The sequence below is a fragment of the Prorops nasuta genome, unplaced genomic scaffold (genome assembly GCF_024137725.1).
Source record: "Prorops nasuta isolate Cenicafe-Biocafe unplaced genomic scaffold, Cenicafe_Pnas_1.2 PNAS00094, whole genome shotgun sequence".
NCBI lineage: Eukaryota > Metazoa > Arthropoda > Insecta > Hymenoptera > Bethylidae > Prorops > Prorops nasuta.
Window position 1 is genome coordinate 14043 of NW_027116891.1, and position 21415 is coordinate 35457.

The 21415-nt window shown below is 44.9% G+C and overlaps 1 protein-coding gene across 1 annotated transcript; it reads right to left on the minus strand.

The window, feature by feature from the left end:
* Positions 1 to 2388: 2388 nt before the first annotated feature.
* On the minus strand, positions 2389 to 2967 carry LOC136784891 (uncharacterized). Its single transcript, XM_066745816.1, has one exon. The coding sequence runs from the start codon at positions 2965 to 2967 to the stop codon at positions 2389 to 2391; it is 579 nt and encodes a 192-aa protein (XP_066601913.1).
* Between the last annotated feature and the right edge of the window lie 18448 nt (positions 2968 to 21415).

The window sequence follows — 21415 nt, forward strand, 5'->3', positions numbered from 1 at the left end:
TAGCAATGAAGAATCTTATGACTTAAACATTGATCTAAATCATGACAAGAAGCGGAAACGTTATCATACTTCAACCCCCAATGAGTATATTATCAAGAAAAAAAAGAAATTGCATAACAATGACGGTACTCTTACAAATAAATCATTGATGATCTATGATGATAATGATGAAAAATCTACTTTTGATAAATCAATATTACCAATGAAATCAATGCCAGAATCTACATCATTACATTCAGAGCCTGGACAAGAATCTGCATCATTACATTCAGAGCCAGGACAAGAGTCTACATCATCATCACATTCAACATCAAGACAGGAAACCTTAGGATTGCTCAAAAAACAAATAAATCATTCCATAGATTGGAGATCATTTCCACCTATTGCACGTCATTATATGCATTTGCTCCTTTTCGGTAATAAAGATGAAATCGATCACGGTTTCGGAGTTACATTAGATGAAAGGAACCAATATGTGATGGGAAGATGTACATTTGATATTAGTCATGAAGGTGATATTTTAATCGATAAAAAGCGCTATATTGGTACGAGAGGTCTTTTTGAATTAATCTTCATGAAAGAGCCTGATAGAAAGCTCTACACCATTGATGACAAGATCATATATAAGCAAATCCTTGAACAAACTAAATCATATAAAAGAGCAAATGATAGTTACCAACAGGTTCAAGGGAATAAGGGTCCAAAGTATAAGAAAATTATTCAACCACTAATTTACAATAAAGTACCATCACAACGAGTGATAGCTGGTAGTGGATTTATGCGTGTTACTGATGAGTCTGTAAACTATATACATTGGAACGATCCTAATGAATTAGTTGATCGATTGCGACTTTTAATTGCATCAACCACCGCAGGTCATACAAACCACCATAATGAAATAGTCAATAATAGAAGAGTTGCGTGAAGAGGATCTTATTCTATAAAAGGGTACAGTTTATAAACATTTTCTTCAGTTGCGTACCACACGTCAATATGTCAATTAACAAATTTGGTAGTGGTTTTAACGTAAGGAAAGAATTTAATATTGGTACATTAAATGTGACTAAAAGAGCACTGGATTTGAATAATAAAAAAATAGTAAATTTGACTATTGATTCTGATAATAATACATGTGCTGTGAATATAAAGTTCTTGCAACACAGTTTAGCTAAATTGGAGGAGAAAATTGAAGAAAGAATAAATAAAAAAATACAGGAGATTGAGGCAAAACTTTTGCAAACAAACAGCAAGATTAATGATGGATCCAAAAAGTGAATGTTTAGGATGCATCATACATTTTATACTCATGATAATCGATTGCTTTCGAAAGAAAAAGAATCATGAGTGAAAAAAAGAAACAGAAATTATATGTGCCTGGGGGAAAGGTTGTAAAAAGAGAATCAGGGAAAATCGTGAGTGAAGAAAAGAAACAACTGGTGCAAGAGTTACATGTCCCTGCGAGAAGAAATTTTCCACGACGAAAAGTCATAATACGTGGTTTCGATGATCTCTGGCAGGCTGACCTTGTTGATATGCGTTATTACGTTGATACTGGTCATCACTATATTCTGACAGTGATTGATACCTTATCGAAGTATGGTTGGGCAGTAGCGCTTAAGACAAAAAGTGGTAAGGAAGTGACCACAGCTATGGGAAAAATTTTAAAGAGTGGAAGATGTCCCAAAAATTTGCAAACTGATAATGGTAAAGAATTTTAAAACAACGAGTTTCAACTGCTCATGAAAAAACGTGGAATAAATCATTACTCCACGTACAGCACGTTAAAAGCGTCAATAGTCGAGCGTTGGAATCGAACGTTAAAAACCGAAATGTGGAAACGTTTTACACTGGACGATAGTTACAAATGGCGAAATATACTGCAACAGCTGGTAGATGATTATAACGCGCGAAGACATCGTACTATAGGAATGCGACCCGTTGACGTGAAACCTGAGCATGCTGAGCATCTGCTTGCTACTGTATATAGCAACATTAAGATCGTTGGACGTACCAAGTTCAAGGCTGGTGATTTCGTGCGAATCAGTAAATACAAAAATGCGTTTGCTAAAGGTTACACACCGAACTGGACTACTGAAATATTTCAAATTACAAAAGTGCAAAGGACAAATCCGGCCACGTATCTACTTAGAGATTCTCGTGGTACAGACATACATGGTGGATTTTATGAATATGAACTTTTAAAAACAGATAGTCCTGATGTATACTTGGTAGAGAAGATATTGCGTAAGAAAGGGAATAAGGTATTTGTAAAATGGTTAGGAATGGATAAAACGCATAATTCGTGGATAAATAAGAATAATGTTTTGTAATAATAATAATAATAATTTATGTAATAAAATATAATACAATAAATACAGCTATTAAAATCTAGTCTTTTAACCTATGATGTCCCCAAGGTAGAGTCGCTACAGAACCGGGTGTTATGTGACGTTTATCGTCATACGGACTGAGAGCAATTTTTCGCTGAGTAGTGGAAAACACCTTGTGCAATTTCGAACGAATTAAATTTTGGTTACGGGACTGTACGGTGAAATTATCCAAACAATCCTTGTAGTCGTCAAAGGTTATGTTTCTATCGATAACATAACCTTTGACCCCCTTAGCCTTTTTGGTATTTTTCGTACAGTCCTGCACCTTAAAGGTATACATTTTCGCTCTCAGTCCAACGAACTCTGTCATGATCTTTCCATTGTTCTCATCCTTCATTAGCCCAGGCACTTTTTTATTGACTCGAGGTAAGCCGTACCGATTATCAGCAGGGTAATCGCTGGTGTCGAATTTGACTAGATCACGTTTCATGACCGAGTAAACATCGTCACACTCGATACTGTACACTAGACTGTCCGTGTCGGTATACATAGCTTTACATTTACTACCGAATGTAGGAAGCATATAATCGTAATGGAATTCATACAGACAGGTCTTTGAAATATCTAAAATGCTCATGCCTACGTACACGGGCTTATCAAACTTCGCGGATAATTTCAACAATTGAATAGCGACCAAATTCTCTTTAAATATCGCACGACTGTGAAAATTCGGTTTGGAAATCAACGTTTCCGCCCCGTATCTTCCCTCCCACTTGGTTACGAGCCTCACGTCAACTCTATTCCTAACATTTTCCATAGTCTTACCAAATACTGCATTGTTCATTAGCTTGAAGAGATTCTTCTCGAAATCGTTTTTCGAGGCTGTCCGCAAGCGTGTATTTAATTCGATATACGCCTTCAGCCAGGTGGACTGCCGGAACTTTAAACCGCGATAAATGCGTTTTAAGACGATACCGTTACGTATACACTGCTGTAGAGCACGGTAGTGTATCACATAACGCGTCTTATCGTCGACGGTTGCGAGCAGTTTCTCCTGGTGTGAACCTGGCGGCTTCTCACGCACCGGGCAGAATGGTAGTTCGGAGTGTTTGTCGTGAAGCTCGCGTGGATATTCCAAGTCCACCTCCAAAATATAGCCTTCGGACGAATCCTCGGACACATTAAGGATGTCGAGATTGGCAGCGTCATCGATCCATTGGAAACCGTAGGTAGGCAACGGTTGACACATTGCCCATCCATATAGATTATTAACTTCGTAATACATCAAGTATTTCGACGGTTCCGCCGGATCGTAGTTTCGCATGTACCGATTGTTGGCCCTCTCATAGCGGTGGGAGCACTGGCTCAAACCACCGCGTATACCGCGTTCAATAAAAAGCAACATGTCCACATCGGTGAAGAGTTCCAGACGGATTCCCGTATGCTTGAGCATCGCGTCTCAAGTGAAGCCTGGAAGCGTATAATAGTGAGCGGGATCTAAACTATAATTTTTCATGCAGCTATCGCGAAAACTCTCGAAAACATCGGCCAACAATAGGACATCGGTCTTTAAATAAAGATCGCTGTACTCCCCGAGTGTTGTCACAGAGAATTTGGTCCATACCTCTTTGGCATGATTATATGCTTCTTCCGTGATATCGCTATCGGACAGTCTATTGTAGAACAACTCTCGTGCAGGTAAAACCGTTTCTTCCAAGCGAGTAATGTTATCCACATAATCGTAAGGAAAAATACCTTTTCTCGTAAGCAGGCTGAACTGTTCAATACTTAATTCCGAAAATTGTGACTCTAAATTTTTCAGCTGAGATCTATTCAGATATGAACTCAATTTATCCAAACTGGATGCAATAAATTTGAACGAATCGATGAATCTTAGCTGTATATTATACTTTCGCAGATATTTACTAAATGAAGTGTATTTTTCCTTATTTACAGGCAGCAAATTTACCGATCCCTCAAGCGTATTCACGATCGCCTCAAAAATAAAATGTGAATCATAGCCGGATAAATTATGGAATATTACGGGAATAACATGCGAGTCTTTAAAGTTTAAGTTGCAATTATTATGAGCCGGTCCTCTATATCTACCAGTTAGGTGATCATGATCGTGAATACGCACTTGATTTGGAAGAAACGGTTTTCCACAAATGTGACAATTAGGTTCACTGTAGTGCCGCGAAATTTCAACATCACTAAGAGTATTCATCGGTATTACAGTCTTCAATTTTTCGCTGACGATGCGTGCAATGCTCTCGAGCTCGCATACGAACCATTCGATGCAATTAGCACCTCGATGTGAATTATAACATGAGAGTGACGCATCGCGAGCACTTTTCAAATAATACCCTACACTAAAAGGTACATGTTTCTGATAATCGTAACTATTTTTACTACTATTACTACTATTGTCAATTTTCTGTAGTAAACATTCAAAGTCTGCATAGACGACAAACGGCACTCTTTCACTGTTCTTCTGGTTTTTAAAAGATACCCAGCAGTCTTCAGCTTTCCTTGGTAGAATTACGTGCAGGTTGTCATTAAGCTGCACACAATCCCTCTCATGCGACTGTAGCTTATCTGCAGTACGGAAATAGTGTAAACAGCTGAAATGAATTATTGATATTATTACTATTTTTTTTATAAAATATTAATATCTCTAGTATAATTCTTACTTACCGATCACAAATATGAGCACTGTGTTCTCTTTTACTTATTTGGCTGGTTATCAACCTTGGAAGATTTCTTATACAAAGAAAGTGTGCAGTTCCCTGGTCATCCGTGATGAGGAGGAGGTTAACATGCCTAATGTTTCATCTTTGTTATCTGAAGCGGTACAATGTTCACTTTGGCTTTACAATCATGTTCCTCCCCCACCTCCTCCATGGTAAAGACATTAACTGAAATGTTATTATCCACCTCAAATTTCGGAATTTGTTTTAGAGTGGTCGGAAACGTTATACTTCCTACATCTAAAACAGACCGATAATGTGGATAGGAGGATATTCGGTAGGATTTGGCAGGTGGAATTGCTGGAAATAGTGCCACTGTCACAGCCCATGCGAAACATGCGCTATCTTCATTGTCTATGTTTATCACAGCTTTTTTATGTAAAATAGCGGCTGGAAGCTCAATTCTGCATCCAGCATGTAGTGGATTGTAATGATTAATATTAACTATTAAACTCAAAATTTTCTCCAGAGCCCAACCACTATCACGTTCTTGAAACTCACTCAACTCTTTTAGTAAAATCTCTACAATATTTAGCCTATACCATTCCTTAAAATTATCAGTTTTATACAATACGCTATTCTTTGTACATACATGCTTATCATCACTAATGTCCTTAGAAACAAATTGTCCATTAAATACACAGTTTATCTTAACACTATTTACAATATCAAATACTTGGTTTACACGGGTGTACACAATTTCTTCTACATCTAATAGAAAGCTGCGTGGTTCTATGTAACTACTATTTATCACCATACCACTACATATTCGGCTATTAAACGCTGATTCGAGCTCCTCCCAGATAAGTTCTCCCGCATTATGAGAACCAGAACCAAATTTAATGGAGCTTTTATCCTTTGATGCACGAAGCAGAAGGCACTTGATGTTCGCGATTTCAGCAAAATGTTTCTGTCGTGTACCCACTGATGCATTCCGATTATCGTTCCTCAGCTCCTGGATACGGTCACGACATTCACGTATTCATGAAGAGTACTCGTGCTCAGTTTTAATTAAGCTAAACTTTTTTCGAAGTTCGGTATACATTTTGAGAATGTAAAATTGATGCGAAAAATGGGAGAAGAGGAAGATTGATTCGAGTCCGATTATAGTGGAATGAGTGAAACATTTCATCCATGATACATCTTTTTATAATTCACATATTGAGATGAAATTTAATATACTTAGTCATCAATTGGTATGTGTGTGTGTGTATAAAAATTAGTTTTAAAATAGAATTACTGTAGAAACTCGATATGCTTATTCTTCAATTTAAACACGTGTTAAAAATCGTTTTAAAAAGACTGTTGTAGGAATCTGCTTAAATAACTGAAACGTAATTTTATTTTGTTTCTTATTTATTGTACATTTCTCTTTCATACATATATTTCATAAAATAAACATTTTTCAATGCACATAAACCTTCATGATTCATGCACATTGAAAAATCCAACTTGTCTTTGCTGTCTTTCAATTTGAAATCTCCCCACTCGCATTCATCTGCATTGCTTATTGTATAATCACAGATACCACTAAGCCAATTCCTTTTTTCTAGTCCTTTCACGAATATCTCTTGTTGTTCTTCTTCATTTATCACATATTTCCTTATAACATCTTTATACCTATAATACGGTGAATAGCCATCTGTCCAATTTAAGCCGTGATGGTTATAATATAACCAGCTAGAAGTAAAAATAAAAATATTACAGTAAAAAGCTTCTGTTTTAATTAAACAATTTCACTTACTTTGCTTGTTTTATCTCTGCCTCATTTAACCAAGAATATGGAAATGGTGATGAAAATAAAATGTGAAACACTTTTTTATAGCGCAAAAATGCAAACTCTTTCACTATAAAAGAATTATCTTTCAATCGAAAACCCTTGAAAGTCCACAAATGTAGGAACCATCGTTTTGATTACGATCTTTCGAAAAATTTGTGTTAAACTGACGCGTCCCCTGGCCCCTATCCTCGGATTTATTTAACCGAGAAAACGGAACAGTACGTTGCACCAGAGATGAAACGGGAGATTGCTCATGCGAGGTCCCGAGGCAATCCCTACCGGTAGGCGGCGCTGGTGTTGGCAAACGCGTGTCTCAGGTCCATCTAACCCCTAACGCCATCTATCGGAAGAGACCACGAAGCACGAGCGTTAAGCTTAGAATAGGGTAAAACATATATGCATTGTTGCCAGAAAGCGGAATAAAGAGAGAGCGGAGATATTTTCTCGGACCTCTCTGTCTTTCTCGCTGTTAGCTTCTAGCAGAAGAGTCGAGGCAAAATCTTTCCGTTTCGCTTTGCCGAAAATCTACCAATATTCGATGTCATTTATATTTGCAGGCCAATGCTTTTATACATGATTTTTTCAGCATATTTATTTATCAGCATTGACTTATTTAAATCAATAATAAATTAAGGAAATGCGTATTTGATATATAATAATTATTTTAACTATAATTTCATCGTTATATTTCGCTTATTTCCGTAAAATCTGAATTTCTTTAGTTTATTATTGATTATTGTAAGTCAATGGCCATTAAAAAAAATTTAATCTTAAAAAAAAAAAGAAAAGTACCGTTCAGGAATCGAACCCGGACCCACAAATCGCCACGCTATTACCTTACCCGCCTAGACCACGAGGCTTCTTCAGTGCACCGTAAACAGATAGTCTTTTTAAGGGCTTGAAATCTTCTTTTAAACCATATAAATAAACGAAGAACCGACATCTTTATTCATTATTATTCTATCATAATGGTACACAAATTAAAGAATAATTATATAATGTAGATTTTCAAAAGCTTTTCCAATAACCAAGAACGGAAACTGCGAGCGTTGATTATTTATCTTCGTTCTTGGCTATTGGAAAAGCTTTTGAAAACTATTCAAAATATAATTATTCCTTAATTTGTGTACCATTATGACAGAATAATAATGAATAAAGCTGTCGGTTGCTCGTTTATTTATATGGTTTAAAAGAAGATTTCAAGCCCTTAAAAAGACTATCTGTTTACGGTGCACTGAAGAAGCCTCGTGGTCTAGGCGGTAAGGTAATAGCGTGGCGATTTGTGGGTCCGGGTTCGATTCCTGAACGGTACTTTTCTTTTTTTTTTTAAGATTAAATTTTTTTTAATGGCCATTGACTTACAATAATCAATAATAAACTAAAGAAATTCAGATTTTACGGAAATAAGCGAAATATAACGATGAAATTATAGTTAAAATAATTATTATATATCAAATACGCATTTCCTTAATTTATTATTGATTTAAATAAGTCAATGCTGATAAATAAATATGCTGAAAAAATCATGTATAAAGGCATTGGCCTGCAAATATAAATGACATCGAATATTGGTAGATTTTCGGCAAAGCGAAACGGAAAGATTTTGCCTCGACTCTTCTGCTAGAAGCTAACAGCGAGAAAGACAGAGAGGTCCGAGAAAATATCTCCGCTCTCTCTTTATTCCGCTTTCTGGCAACAATGCATATATGTTTTACCCTATTCTAAGCTTAACGCTCGTGCTTCGTGGTCTCTTCCGATAGATGGCGTTAGGGGTTAGATGGACCTGAGACACGCGTTTGCCAACACCAGCGCCGCCTACCGGTAGGGATTGCCTCGGGACCTCGCATGAGCAATCTCCCGTTTCATCTCTGGTTGCACCAAGTATACTTTGAATGAATTGTGTGTTTGTGCATGCTATTATATATTAGTTCAAAAATTGCTGAGCTATGGAAAAAAGTAACATACTCAGCTACATTTAGGGTAAAGAGGGTTCAACGGGGGTAGAAGCATGCTGCAAAGATTCAAGGTTCCGCGAGCAAAAAAAAACGCAGGGAGAATCTGTTTTACCATCTAGGAAACTGCTTTTACTAACTGAGACCTGACGTCAGAGGAGTGGGAGTGTGACGTCAAAATGCTGCAAGTATCCTCCGGCACCCCCGCAACCCTCTCGCCTATACTTGCTGCGAGCTCACGTGGAGCCTCCGATTTCCCCCACCTCCACCGCTTAGCACTTCTTGGCTCCCCCCACTACCTCGCAACCAGGCTCATCCGAGTGGACAGGAGTGGCGGGGGGGGGGGGGGGGCCAGAACCGGCCTTACTACACTACTGTACTCACAGACACCAAGTGAGTTACCCTAGTCCCATATAAGTACTCCTTGAACCAAAGTGAGTTACCCTAGCCCATTTATAAGTACTCCCTGACCCCAAGTGAGTTACCATATCACCTTTATAAGTACTCCCTGACCCCAAGTGAGTTATCCTAGCCCCTTTATAAGTACTCTCTGACCGCAAGTGAGTTACCCTAGTCCCATAGTAGTACTCCCTGACCCCAAGTGAGTTACCATAGCCCCTTTATAAGTACTCCCTGACCCCAAGTGAGTTATCCTATCCCCTTCATATGTACTCTCTGATCGCAAGTGAGTTACCCTAGTCCCATATATGTACTCCCTGACCCCAAGTGAGTTATCCTATCCCGTTTATATGTACTCTCTGACCGCAAGTGAGTTACACTAGACCCTTTATAAGTACTGCTTGACCCCAAGTTAGTTATCCTTGCCCCTTTATATGTACTCTCTGACCGCAAGTGAGTTATCCTAGCCCCTTTATTTGTACTCCCTGACCCTAAGTGAGTTATCCTAGCCCCTTTATATGTACTCTCTGACCGCAAGTGAGTTGTCCTAGCCCTTTTATAAGTACTCCCTGACCCCAAGTGTGTTACCCTAGTTTCATATTGGTACTCCCTGGCCCCAAAGTGAGTTACCATAGCCCCTTTATATGTACTCCCAGACCCCAAGTGAGTTACCCTAGTCCCTTATAAGTACTCCCTGACCGCAAGTGAGTTAACCTAGTCCCATATAAGTACTCCCTGGCCCCAAGTGAGTTACCATAGCCCCTTTATATGTACTCCATACCACAAGTGAGTTACCCTAGTCCCTTATAAGTACTCCCTGACCCCAAGAGAGTTAACCTAGCCCTTTAATAAGTACACCCTGGCCCCAAGTGAGTTACCCTGGTCCGATATAAGTACTCACAGACACCAAGTGAGTTACCCTAGTCCCATATAAGTACTCCTTGAACCAAAGTGAGTTACCCTAGCCCATTTATAAGTACTCCCTGACCCCAAGTGAATTACCATATCAACTTTATAAGTACTCTCTGACCGCATGTGAGTTACACTAGACCCTTTATAAGTACTGCTTGACCCCAAGTTAGTTATCCTAGCCCCTTTATATGTACTCCCTGACCGCAAGTGAGTTATCCTAGCCCCTTTATTTGTACTCCCTGACCCTAAGTGAGTTATCCTAGCCCCTTTATATGTACTCTCTGACCGCAAGTGAGTTATCCTAGCCCTTTTATAAGTACTCCCTGACCCCAAGTGTGTTACCCTAGTTTCATATTGGTACTCCCTGGCCCCAAAGTGAGTTACCATAGCCCCTTTATATGTACTCCCAGACCCCAAGTGAGTTACCCTAGTCCCTTATAAGTACTCCCTGACCCCAAGAGAGTTAACCTAGCCCTTTAATAAGTACACCCTGGCCCCAAGTGAGTTACCCTGGTCCGATATAAGTACTACCAGACACTAAGTGAGTTAGCCTAGTCCAATATAAGTACTACTTGACCCAAAGAGAGTTACCCTAGGCCCATTATAAGTACTCCCTGACCGCAAGTGAGTTAACCTAGTCCCATATAAGTACTCCCTGGCCCCAAGTGAGTTACCATAGCCCCTTTATATGTACTCCATACCACAAGTGAGTTACCCTAGTCCCTTATAAGTACTCCCTGACCCCAAGAGAGTTAACCTAGCCCTTTAATAAGTACACCCTGGCCCCAAGTGAGTTACCCTGGTCCGATATAAGTACTCACAGACACCAAGTGAGTTACCCTAGTCCCATATAAGTACTCCTTGAACCAAAGTGAGTTACCCTAGCCCATTTATAAGTACTCCCTGACCCCAAGTGAATTACCATATCAACTTTATAAGTACTCCCTGACCCCAAGTGAGTTATCCTAGCCCCTTTATAAGTCCTCTCTGACCGCAAGTGAGTTACCCTAGTCCCATAGTAGTACTCCCTGACCCTAAGTGAGTTACCATAGCCCCTTTATATGTACTCCCTGACCCCAAGTGAGTTATCCTAGCCCCTTTATATGTACTCTCTGAGCGCAAGTGAGTTATCCTAGCCCCTTTATATGTACTCCCAGACACCCAGTGAGTTACAATAGCCCCTTTATAAGTACTCCCTGACCCCAAGTGAGTTATTTTATCCCCTTTATATGTACTCTCTGACCGCAAGTGAGTTATCCTAGCCCCTTTATATGTACTCTCTGAGCGCAAGTGAGTTATCCTAGCCCCTTTATATGTACTCCCTGACCCCAACTGAGTTATCCTAGTCCCTTTATATGTACTCTCTGACCGCAAGTGAGTTATCCTAGCCCCTTTATAAGTACTCCCTGACCCCAAGTGTGTTACCCTAGTTTCTTATTGGTACTCCCTGGCCCCAAGTGAGTTACCATAGCCCCTTTATAAGTCCTCCCTGACCCCAAGTGAGTTATCCTAGCCGCTTTATATATACTCCCAGACCCCAAGTGAGTTACCCTAGTCCCTTATAAGTACTCCCTGACCCCAAGTGAGTTACCCAGCCCCTTTGTAAGTACACTCCGGCCCCAAGTGTGTTACCCTAGTCCCTTATAAGTACTCCTAGCCCAAAGAGAGTTACCCTAGCCATTTAATAAGTACACCCTGGCCCCAAGTGAGTTACCCTGGTCCCATATAAGTACTCCCTGACCCCAAGTGAGTTATCCTAGCCCGTTTATATGTACTCTCTGATCGCAAGTGAGTTACCCTAGTCCCATAGTAGTACTCCCTGACCCCAAGTGAGTTAACCTAGCCCCTTTATATGTACTCTCTGACGGCAAGTGAGTTACCCTAGTCCCATAGTAGTACTCCCTGACCCCAAGTGAGTTAACCTAGCCCCTTTATATGTACTCTCTGACGGCAAGTGAGTTACCCTAAGCCAATATAAGTACTCCCTGACCCCAAGTAAGTTACCATAGCCCCCTTATAAGTACTCCCTGACCCCAAGTGAGTTATTCTGGTCCCATATAAGTACTCCCAGACCCCAAGTGAGTTATCCTAGCCCCTTTATATGTACTCCCTGACCCCAAGTGAGTTAACCTAGCCCCTTTATATGTACTCTCTGACGGCAAGTGAGTTACCCTAGGCCAATATAAGTACTCCCTGACCCCAAGTGAGTTACCATAGCCCCCTTATAAGTACTCTCTGACCGCAAGTGAGTTATTAAAACCCCTTTATAAGTACTCCCTGACCCAAAGTGTGTTACCCTAGTCTCATATAAGTACTCCCTGAACCCAAGTGTGTTACCTTATCCCCTTTATAAGTACTCCCTAACCCCAAGTGAGTTATCCTAGCCCTTTTATATGTACTCCCTGACCCCAAGTGAGTTATCCTAGCCCCTTTATATGTACTCTCTGACCGCAAGTGCGTTACCCTAGTCCCATATAAGTACTTCCTGACCCCAAGTGAGTTATCCTAGCCCCTTTATATGTACTCTCTGACCGCAAGTGAGTTACCCTAGCCCCTTTATATGTACTCTCTGACCGCAAGTGAGTTATCCTAGCCGCTTTATATGTACTCCCAGACCCCAAGTGAGTTACCCTGATCCCTTATAAGTACTCCATGACCCCAAGAGAGTTACCCTAGCACTTTAATAAGTACACCCTGGCCCCTAGTGAGTTACCCTGGTCCCATATAAGTACTCACAGACACCAAGTGAGTTATCCTAGCCCCTTTATATGTACTCTCTGACCGCCAGTGAGTTATCCTAGCCCCTTTACAAGTACTCCCTGACCCCAAGTGTGTTATCCTAGTTTCATATATGTATTCCCTGAACACAAGTGTGTTACCTTACCCCCTTTATAAGTACTACATGACCCCAAGTGAGTTATCCTAGCCCCTTTATATGTACTCCCTGACACCAATTGAGTTATCCTAGCCCCTTTATATGTACTCTCTGACCGCAAGTGAGTTACCCTACTCCCATAGAGGTACTCCCTGACCCCAAATGAGTCACCGTAGCACCTTTATAAGTACTCCCTGACCACCAGTGGGTTACCTTAGTCACATAAATGTACTCCCTGACCCCAAGTGAGTTATCCTAGTCCCATCGAAGTACTCCCTTACCCCAAATGAGTTATCCTAGCCCATTTATATGTACTCTCTGACCCCTAGTGAGTTATCGTAGCCCCTTTATAAGTACTCCCTGACCCCAAGTGTGTTACCCTAGTTTCATATTGGTACTCCCAGACCCCAAGTGAGTTACCCTAGTCCCTTATAAGTACTCCCTGACCCCAAGTGAGTTACCCAGCCCCTTTATAAGTACACCCTGGCCCCAAGTGAGTTACCCCAGTCCCTTATAAGTACTCCTAGCCCAAAGCGAGTTACCCTAGCCATTTAATAAGTACTCCCTGACCCCAAGTGAGTTATCCTAGCCCGTTTATATGTACTCTCTGATCGCAAGTGAGTTACACTAGTCCCATAGTAGTACTCCCTGACCCCAAGTGAGTTATCCTAGCCCCTTTATAAGTACTCCCTGACCCCAAGTGTGTTATCCTAGTTTCATATATGTATTCCCTGAACACAAGTGTGTTACCTTACCCCCTTTATAAGTACTCTCTGACCCCAAGTGAGTTATCCTAGCCCCTTTATATGTACTCCCTGACCCCAAGTGAGTTATCCTAGCCCCTTTATATGTGCTCTCTGATCGCAAGTGCGTTACCCTAGTCCCATAGTAGTACTCCCTGACCCCAAGTGAGTTATCCTAGCCCCTTTATATGTACTCTCTGACCCCAAGTGAGTTATCGTAGCCCCTTTATAAGTACTCCCTGACCCCAAGTGTGTTACCCTAGTTTCATATTGGTACTCCCAGACCCCAAGTGAGTTACCCTAGTCCCTTATAAGTACTCCCTGACCCCAAGTGAGTTACCCAGCCCCTTTATAAGTACACCCTGGCCCCAAGTGAGTTACCCCAGTCCCTTATAAGTACTCCTAGCCCAAAGCGAGTTACCCTAGCCATTTAATAAGTACTCCCTGACCCCAAGTGAGTTATCCTAGCCCGTATATATGTACTCTCTGATCGCAAGTGAGTTACACTAGTCCCATAGTAGTACTCCCTGACCCCAAGTGAGTTATCCTAGCCCCTTTATAAGTACTCCCTGACCCCAAGTGTGTTATCCTAGTTTCATATATGTATTCCCTGAACACAAGTGTGTTACCTTACCCCCTTTATAAGTACTCTCTGACCCCAAGTGAGTTATCCTAGCCCCTTTATATGTACTCCCTGACCACAAGTGAGTTATCCTAGCCCCTTTATATGTACACTCTGACCGCAAGTGAGTTACCCTAGTCCCATAGTAGTACTCCCTGACCCCAAGTGAGTTACCATAGCCCCTTTATAAGTACTCCCTGACCCCAAGTGAGTTATCCTAGCCCCTTTATAAGTAATCCCTGACCTCAAGTGTGTTATCCTAATTTCATATATGTATTCCCTGAACACAAGTGTGTTACCTTACCCCCTTTATATGTACTCTCTGACCGCAAGTGAGTTATCCTAGCCCCTATATAAGTACTCCCTGACCCCAAGTGTGTTACCCTAGTTTCATATTGGTACTCCCTGGCCCCAAGTGAGTTACCATAGCCGCTTTATAAGTCCTCCCTGACGCCAAGTGAGTTATCCTAGCCGCTTTATATGTACTCCCAGACCCCAAGTGAGTTACCATAGCCGCTTTATAAGTCCTCCCTGACGCCAAGTGAGTTACCATAGCCCCTTTATAAGTACTCCCTGACCCCAAGTGAGTTATCCTATCCCCTTCATATGTACTCTCTGACCGCAAGTGAGTTACCCTAGTCCCATATATGTACTCCCTGACCCCAAGTGAGTTATCCTATCCCGTTTATATGTACTCCCTGACCCCAAGTGAGTTATCCTAGCCCCTTTATAAGTCCTCTCTGACCGCAAGTGAGTTACCCTAGTCCCATAGTAGTACTCCCTGACCCTAAGTGAGTTACCATAGCCCCTTTATAAGTACTCCCTGACCCCAAGTGAGTTATCCTAGCCCCTTTATATGTACTCTCTGAGCGCAAGTGAGTTATCCTAGCCCCTTTATATGTACTCCCAGACACCCAGTGAGTTACAATAGCCCCTTTATAAGTACTCCCTGACCCCAAGTGAGTTATTTTATCCCCTTTATATGTACTCTCTGACCGCAAGTGAGTTATCCTAGCCCCTTTATATGTACTCTCTGAGCGCAAGTGAGTTATCCTAGCCCCTTTATATGTACTCCCTGACCCCAAGTGAGTTACCATAGCCGCTTTATAAGTCCTCCCTGACGCCAAGTGAGTTATCCTAGCCGCTTTATATGTACTCCCAGACCCCAAGTGAGTTATCCTAGCCCCTTTATATGTACTCTCTGACGGCAAGTGAGTTATTCAAACCCCTTTATAAATACTCGCTGACCCCAAGTGAGTTATCCTATCCCCTTTATATGTACTCCCTGACCCCAAGTGAGTTACCCAGCCCCTTTTTAAGTACACCCTGGCCCCAAGTGAGTTACCCTAGTCCCTTATAAGTACTCCTAGCCCAAAGAGAGTTACCCTAGCCATTTAATAAGTACACCCTGGCCCCAAGTGAGTTACCCTTGTAACTCGCTCTCCTATTCGGGGAAGGATATTCCAAATTTCGTCTCTCTCTTTTTTTTTTTTACTTTCCTTTATTTCTGCTGTGTCACTACTACATTTACAATACGTTTCGCCTTTCCCCGTCTACCCGCCTAACGGGGGAAACATCAGGCTAGTATGGAGCGGTTACTATGCGAATACTATTTCTGTCTTTACTTTTCCGGCCAGGGGGAATTTCTTTCTTAATTACGCTCCTGGAGCGTGTTGGGCGCCAGGCCCTACGGGCCACCCCTGGCTGTGCCTTTTCGCGACAAACAACTCTTTTAAATAATTACGACTCGTCCCGGCACGAGACCCCCAGGCTCAGGATCGCCTGAGCTGGCAAACTTGGCAGTGAGTTTTCTTATTCCGCAGAGGCTTATCGTCTTGCTCTTGCCTACGCACGTTCGGGTTGTCAAACCCGCGTGTTACTCCCGCGTAGGCTAATTTTTCCCGGGCCTCTCTTTTATTTTCTCTCAATCGCAACAAAGAAGCGTTGTTCCGATCGCGCACCTCTTATGTTCTACGACTCCCCCGGCCGGTTGCACATGGCCGGGCAGAGTTTTCGCACGCGAAAAAAAATTAACCTGTACAGGTACCTGGAATTCTACCGCTCGGTTCACCTACAGGCTGCTACGGCCTACAGCGTCCTTAGGGCTCTCTATTTCCCTTGGCTTAACCGCTGCTTTCTTACACCTTTTCCTCCGGTGAAAACTCTTTCGAGGGTCCTCCGCAAGAGTACTCGTCGCTGGGCTAACAGGGAATGAATCTCCTCCTCGGAGCTATCTCGGAGGGCCCAAAGGCGGCGCCACTAGGCTACTACAGCGGCGCTGTTCGCCTATCGCCGCGGCGCGACATTCAAATAAACTTATTAACGGGTGGATCCGTATGGAATCCACAACGTTACAACTCCTCCTCCCTTTAACTTTACTAGGGGATGGGTCATCTGGGGTAGGATGGGATTAAAAATTCCAGGTTGTCGAGGAAGTACAAAAAAAATTATTATTCATTCCCCTTACATCGGTTCGGGTCGACCGGAACTACAAGCATAACGTTCTAGCCCATTGTTATCGGGCTCACAACTTCTTAACATAAAAAATTTTTTTTTTACTAACCAGAGGTTCACAATCTGGTATTAATGACAGTCGAAAAGAAAACAAAAAGTTATTTGGCCCAGGCTTTAGCCTCCTTTGGCAACTACATATTTATAAAAAATGATCAACGGAAAAGAAAACTTCTCATGAGCACGGGAGTCCGGAGAACACTTTTAGCCTTGGTTTCTGGCCCACCACCAGGCTCGACGTGCCTCGGCGTTAAGGCCTCCCCTTCGTCGTCCGGTGATTCCCCGAGGTATGGGTAGGGCCTTGGTCCAATTTAGGCTGTCAGGCCGACGCGGGGCAACAAGCCCCATGTTGCCCCAAAACCGCGGTCCGCAGCGAAGGCAGGTTGCCCTCGACTCGTACGCCCAGCCGCACCCCTTACAGAAGGGCCTTCTAGGGGGAGTACGGCAATGCTTGTAGGTGTGGCCCCTGTTTCCACAGGACCAGCATAAGTTGTAGGGCTTGGGCCCTGCCCTCCAGGCTGCGTTTTTCACCTCCTGGGTCTCCGGTTCGTGGGGAGGGGGGTCATGTCTCTGCCAGTTGTAGGGGTTCTCCTTGTTGTCTCGCCTGTAGGGACTCGGGGCTTGCGCATGATCACGCTGGGGGCTCTTCAGCGTGCGGATCGATTGGGGTGTGGAGAGGATCGAGACGTACATGAAGGGTCTCCAGATCAATGTCAATCGTTCGCGATCTGCTCAGGACTTGGCCGTCCATTGCACGTACTCTGGCGAGTACACGGTCTGCCTTGTCTCAGAGCAGCATAGGAATAGTAATTTCCCAAGCACCGGCTTGGAGGATGTCGGGGGGGATTCGGCTATGCTGCCCGGTGCTTCGTGCAAACTGGCATCCGTCTCGTCCGGTCGGGGGTTTTGTTCGTCTCTCGTTGGGGACATTAGGGTGTACAGTGTTTACTTTACCCCTAATGCCCCCATCGGGGAGTTCGAGGCTTTCCTGGAGGACTTGGCGGGGAGTGTCAGGGAGCATGGGGTGCCGGTCCTCATTGGTGGAGACTTCAACTCGAGGTCGACATCATGGGGATCCGGTTGCACTAACCGACGTGGTGAGCTTGTTGAGGAATGGGGCGGTCAGCTCGGGTTGACATTGCTCAACCGAGGTCGTTCTCCGACCTTCGTCTCAGGCGACCGTGGTAGTATAATAGATCTCACCTGGGTATCGTCGTCGATCGCCTCGAGAGTAGTCTCTTGGGAGGTGCTCGATGACGAGACTCTGAGCGATCACCGCTTCATCCAGTGGATTCTCACGGATGGGGGTCCTGGCCCTGCCTCGCCGGAGCGGGGGGTGCGCTGGGTTCGCTCGAGGTTCGACCCACTCTTATGCGAATTGGCATTTGCGTGGGGAATAGCCTCGAGCAGCTCGGCTTCCCCTCCGTCCGGGCGGGGGAGGGCCGGGGCGGACGTCGGCGGTGACGGCTCGGGCGTCTCGCCGGAGGGTTATCTCCGGAGACTCGTCAGGGCGTCCGACGCTTCTATGCCCAGGGCTCACGGAACTGCCAAGCGCTGGAAAGCAGCGTATTGGTGGTGTGAGGACCTCGACCGTCTCCGTAAGGCAGCGAATGCTGCCCGCAGGAGGTGGTCGAGGTCGAGGGGTGCCAATACGGAAGTTCACTTGCGCGAAGCCTATAAGACGGCGAGAACCGCTTTCTCCTCCGCTATACGCGAGAGGAAGCGGGCCGCATGGTTGGCGCTGGTGAATGAAGTGGAGGCAGATCCTTGGGGTCGCCCCTTCTGGGTGGCCTGCAAGAGATTGAAGAGACAGACATCTGCTAGTCTGACGGAGTCTGAGACGGTGGTTGCGATTGAGAGTCTTTTCTCGACGTCGCAAGTGAGGCCTGGGGGCGTTCCATTCGTGGTTCGCGGTAACACCAGGCCGATCTTGGAGTCTGATCTCATCACGGAAACAGAGATTGTCATGGCTGCCGGGAGGTCCCCTGCAAAGGGGGCCCCTGGTGTCGATGGCATTCTCCCGGAAGTGGTTAAGGTTGCAGCAATGAGCTGCCCCGCTGATTTTGCCCGGTTGTTCAACCGCTGCCTGGAACTCGGCGACTTTCCCGCTATCTGGAGGAGGGCGAGGGTTGTCCTAATCCCGAAAGGGATCGGGGGCTTCAGACCCATATCTCTCCTACCGGTGGTGGGGAAGTTGTTCGAGAGGGTAGTTGTCGCTCGTCTTACGGAGGTTTATGAGGGGGTCGCACCTCTCGCGGACGGTCAATACGGGTTCCGTCCTGGTAGAAGTACCATGGATGCCGTATCGGCTGTCCAGAATTTTATTCGGATCGCCCTTCGGGGGTCTGTGTACCGGAGCAAACGCGTGGCCGTAATCCTTCTCGACATTAAGAACGCGTTCAATTCTGTGTCGCATGCGGCCATCTTGGAGGCCCTGGCCGCCAATGGCGCGGTCCCGGGGGTGATTGTGGATATAGTCCGCAGTTACCTGGGGGACCGGGTCATTGAGTGCGCTGGACGGCAGTGGCGCGTTGGGGCGGGTGTTCCGCAGGGATCGGTCTTAGGACCTCTCCTGTGGAACATTTGTTTCGACGGTCTGCTGCGGTTGAGTCTCCCGGAGGGCTGCACGTTGACTTGTTACGCGGACGATACGGCATTGTGTGTGTCTGCGGAAAGCGTCGGGTCCTTGCAGTTGAAGGCTAACAGGGCTTTGTCGCGTATCGTTCTGTGGCTTGAGGGGAGGAACCTGGAGGTGAACGTCTCCAAATCGGAGGCTGTTTTCTTCTCTAGGAGGCGGTCTGATCGGGCTCCGCGGTTTTCGGTCGGGGGCGAGACGGTTTCCGTCTCCCCGCGGGCGAAATACCTCGGTGTGTGGTTGGATCGTCGTGTTTCCTTCAAGTTTCACATTGATTGCATGGTGGGAAAAGCCAAAAAGGCTGGGTGGGCGTTGAGTAATTTATTGCCGAACGTGGGTGGGTCGGGGATCTCGGGAAGGATGTTGTACACGAATTTAGTGCACAGCATTCTTCTTTACGGGGCGCCTTGCTGGGCTGAGGCTGCCTCTCGCCCAACCATTGCGAGGTCCCTAATCTCCGCGCAGAGGGTCATGGCGCTGAGGGTTTCCCGCGCGTGTCGTACGGCTTCGTCCTGTGCGCTATTAGTAATCTCGGGCATACCACCGGCCCATCTTTTAGCTTTGGAGCGCAGGGAGGTGTACGATGCGTCGCGTGCGGGTGGCTCCTCGGCTGGCGTGGCCGAAGCGCGGAGATTGGCGAGGGCTAATTTAGTAGAGAGATGGCAGGCAGCATGGGACTCGGATGGTCGGGGTAGGTGGACCCACCGCCTCATCCCGGACATCCGGTCCTGGCTGGCTGCTAATTGTAGAAGCTTGAACTACCATGTTTCCCAGATGCTCCTGGGGCATGGTAGTTTCATGAGTCATCGCGCGAGGGTGGGCCGCAGGGCGACTCCCGACTGCTGGTGCTCCCCGAATCCGGTCGCGGATACGGCGGAGCACACGCTGTTGTGGTGTCCCCTGTGGGAATGCGAAAGAGCAGAACTCTGTGATGCTTTAGGTGTGCCCTCGTTGGAGGTGGAGACCCTTGTGTCCCATGTTACGAGTACGCCGAGAGCTTAGAATGCATTTTCCAGCTTCTCGGTTAGGGTCCTCACCTCCAAGGACAGTAGAGTCCGAGCTGAGGAGTCTGCTGCTCTCTCCTCTGGGGTGGGGTAGAGTCTGGGGTTTTTGTTTGTCTTGGGATGACCGCATACGGTCGTAGAGTAGAGCGTATACCCTCCTACCTGATGTTATAAGCTATGCTTGGTACCGGGTAGGGGGGCAGGTAGGGGGTTTTGGTGGGTTAGAATCCCACATAACCTCTGGCCAAAACATCGGCCGCCGGAGGTACTTAACAAGCCGTAAGGCTTTAAGAAGTTTCCCCCTACCTCGCAAAGCGTCGGAAAAAAAAAAAAAAAAAAAAAAGGGTCTCCGGTTCGTAGCTAGGGGCTGCCTCCTCTTCTGACGCGTCTGTTCCTTCACTGGAGTCGGAACTCTCCAAGAATGCTCCTGGCCGAACTGATAGCTCCCCTCTTACGGGACTTAGTATCCTCCGACGGATAGGTCCTAGGGCCAGAACCTCCGGGTGTCTCTGATCCACCTCATGGCCAGGTGCTTGGGCCTCCAGGACTGCCCGGGGTATAAGGCACCGGCCGCCGCGGAAGTTTCCTCGCGTGCGCAACATGTGGGTACCCGTAATTCAACAACTTAAAAAAAAGAAAAGAAAAGCTTTTTGTTTAACTGCAGGCTACTCTTTCATTAAGCCTCTCTTGGTTCAATCGAGGCCTCAAGCGTGTCCTCCAGGCTAACTGAGCCTCACTCTCTGCACTATCCGATAGTTTACCCTCGTCCCTGACTCTTACTTGGTTAATTTTTACTGTATTTCCAACCTCAATCTGGTCGGAAGGGTGGGGACTCGGAGGGGTTCTGTTTTTCTCATGTGGACTCTCGGGAGAGGAGCTCTTATTGCTAACTGTGGCGCGGA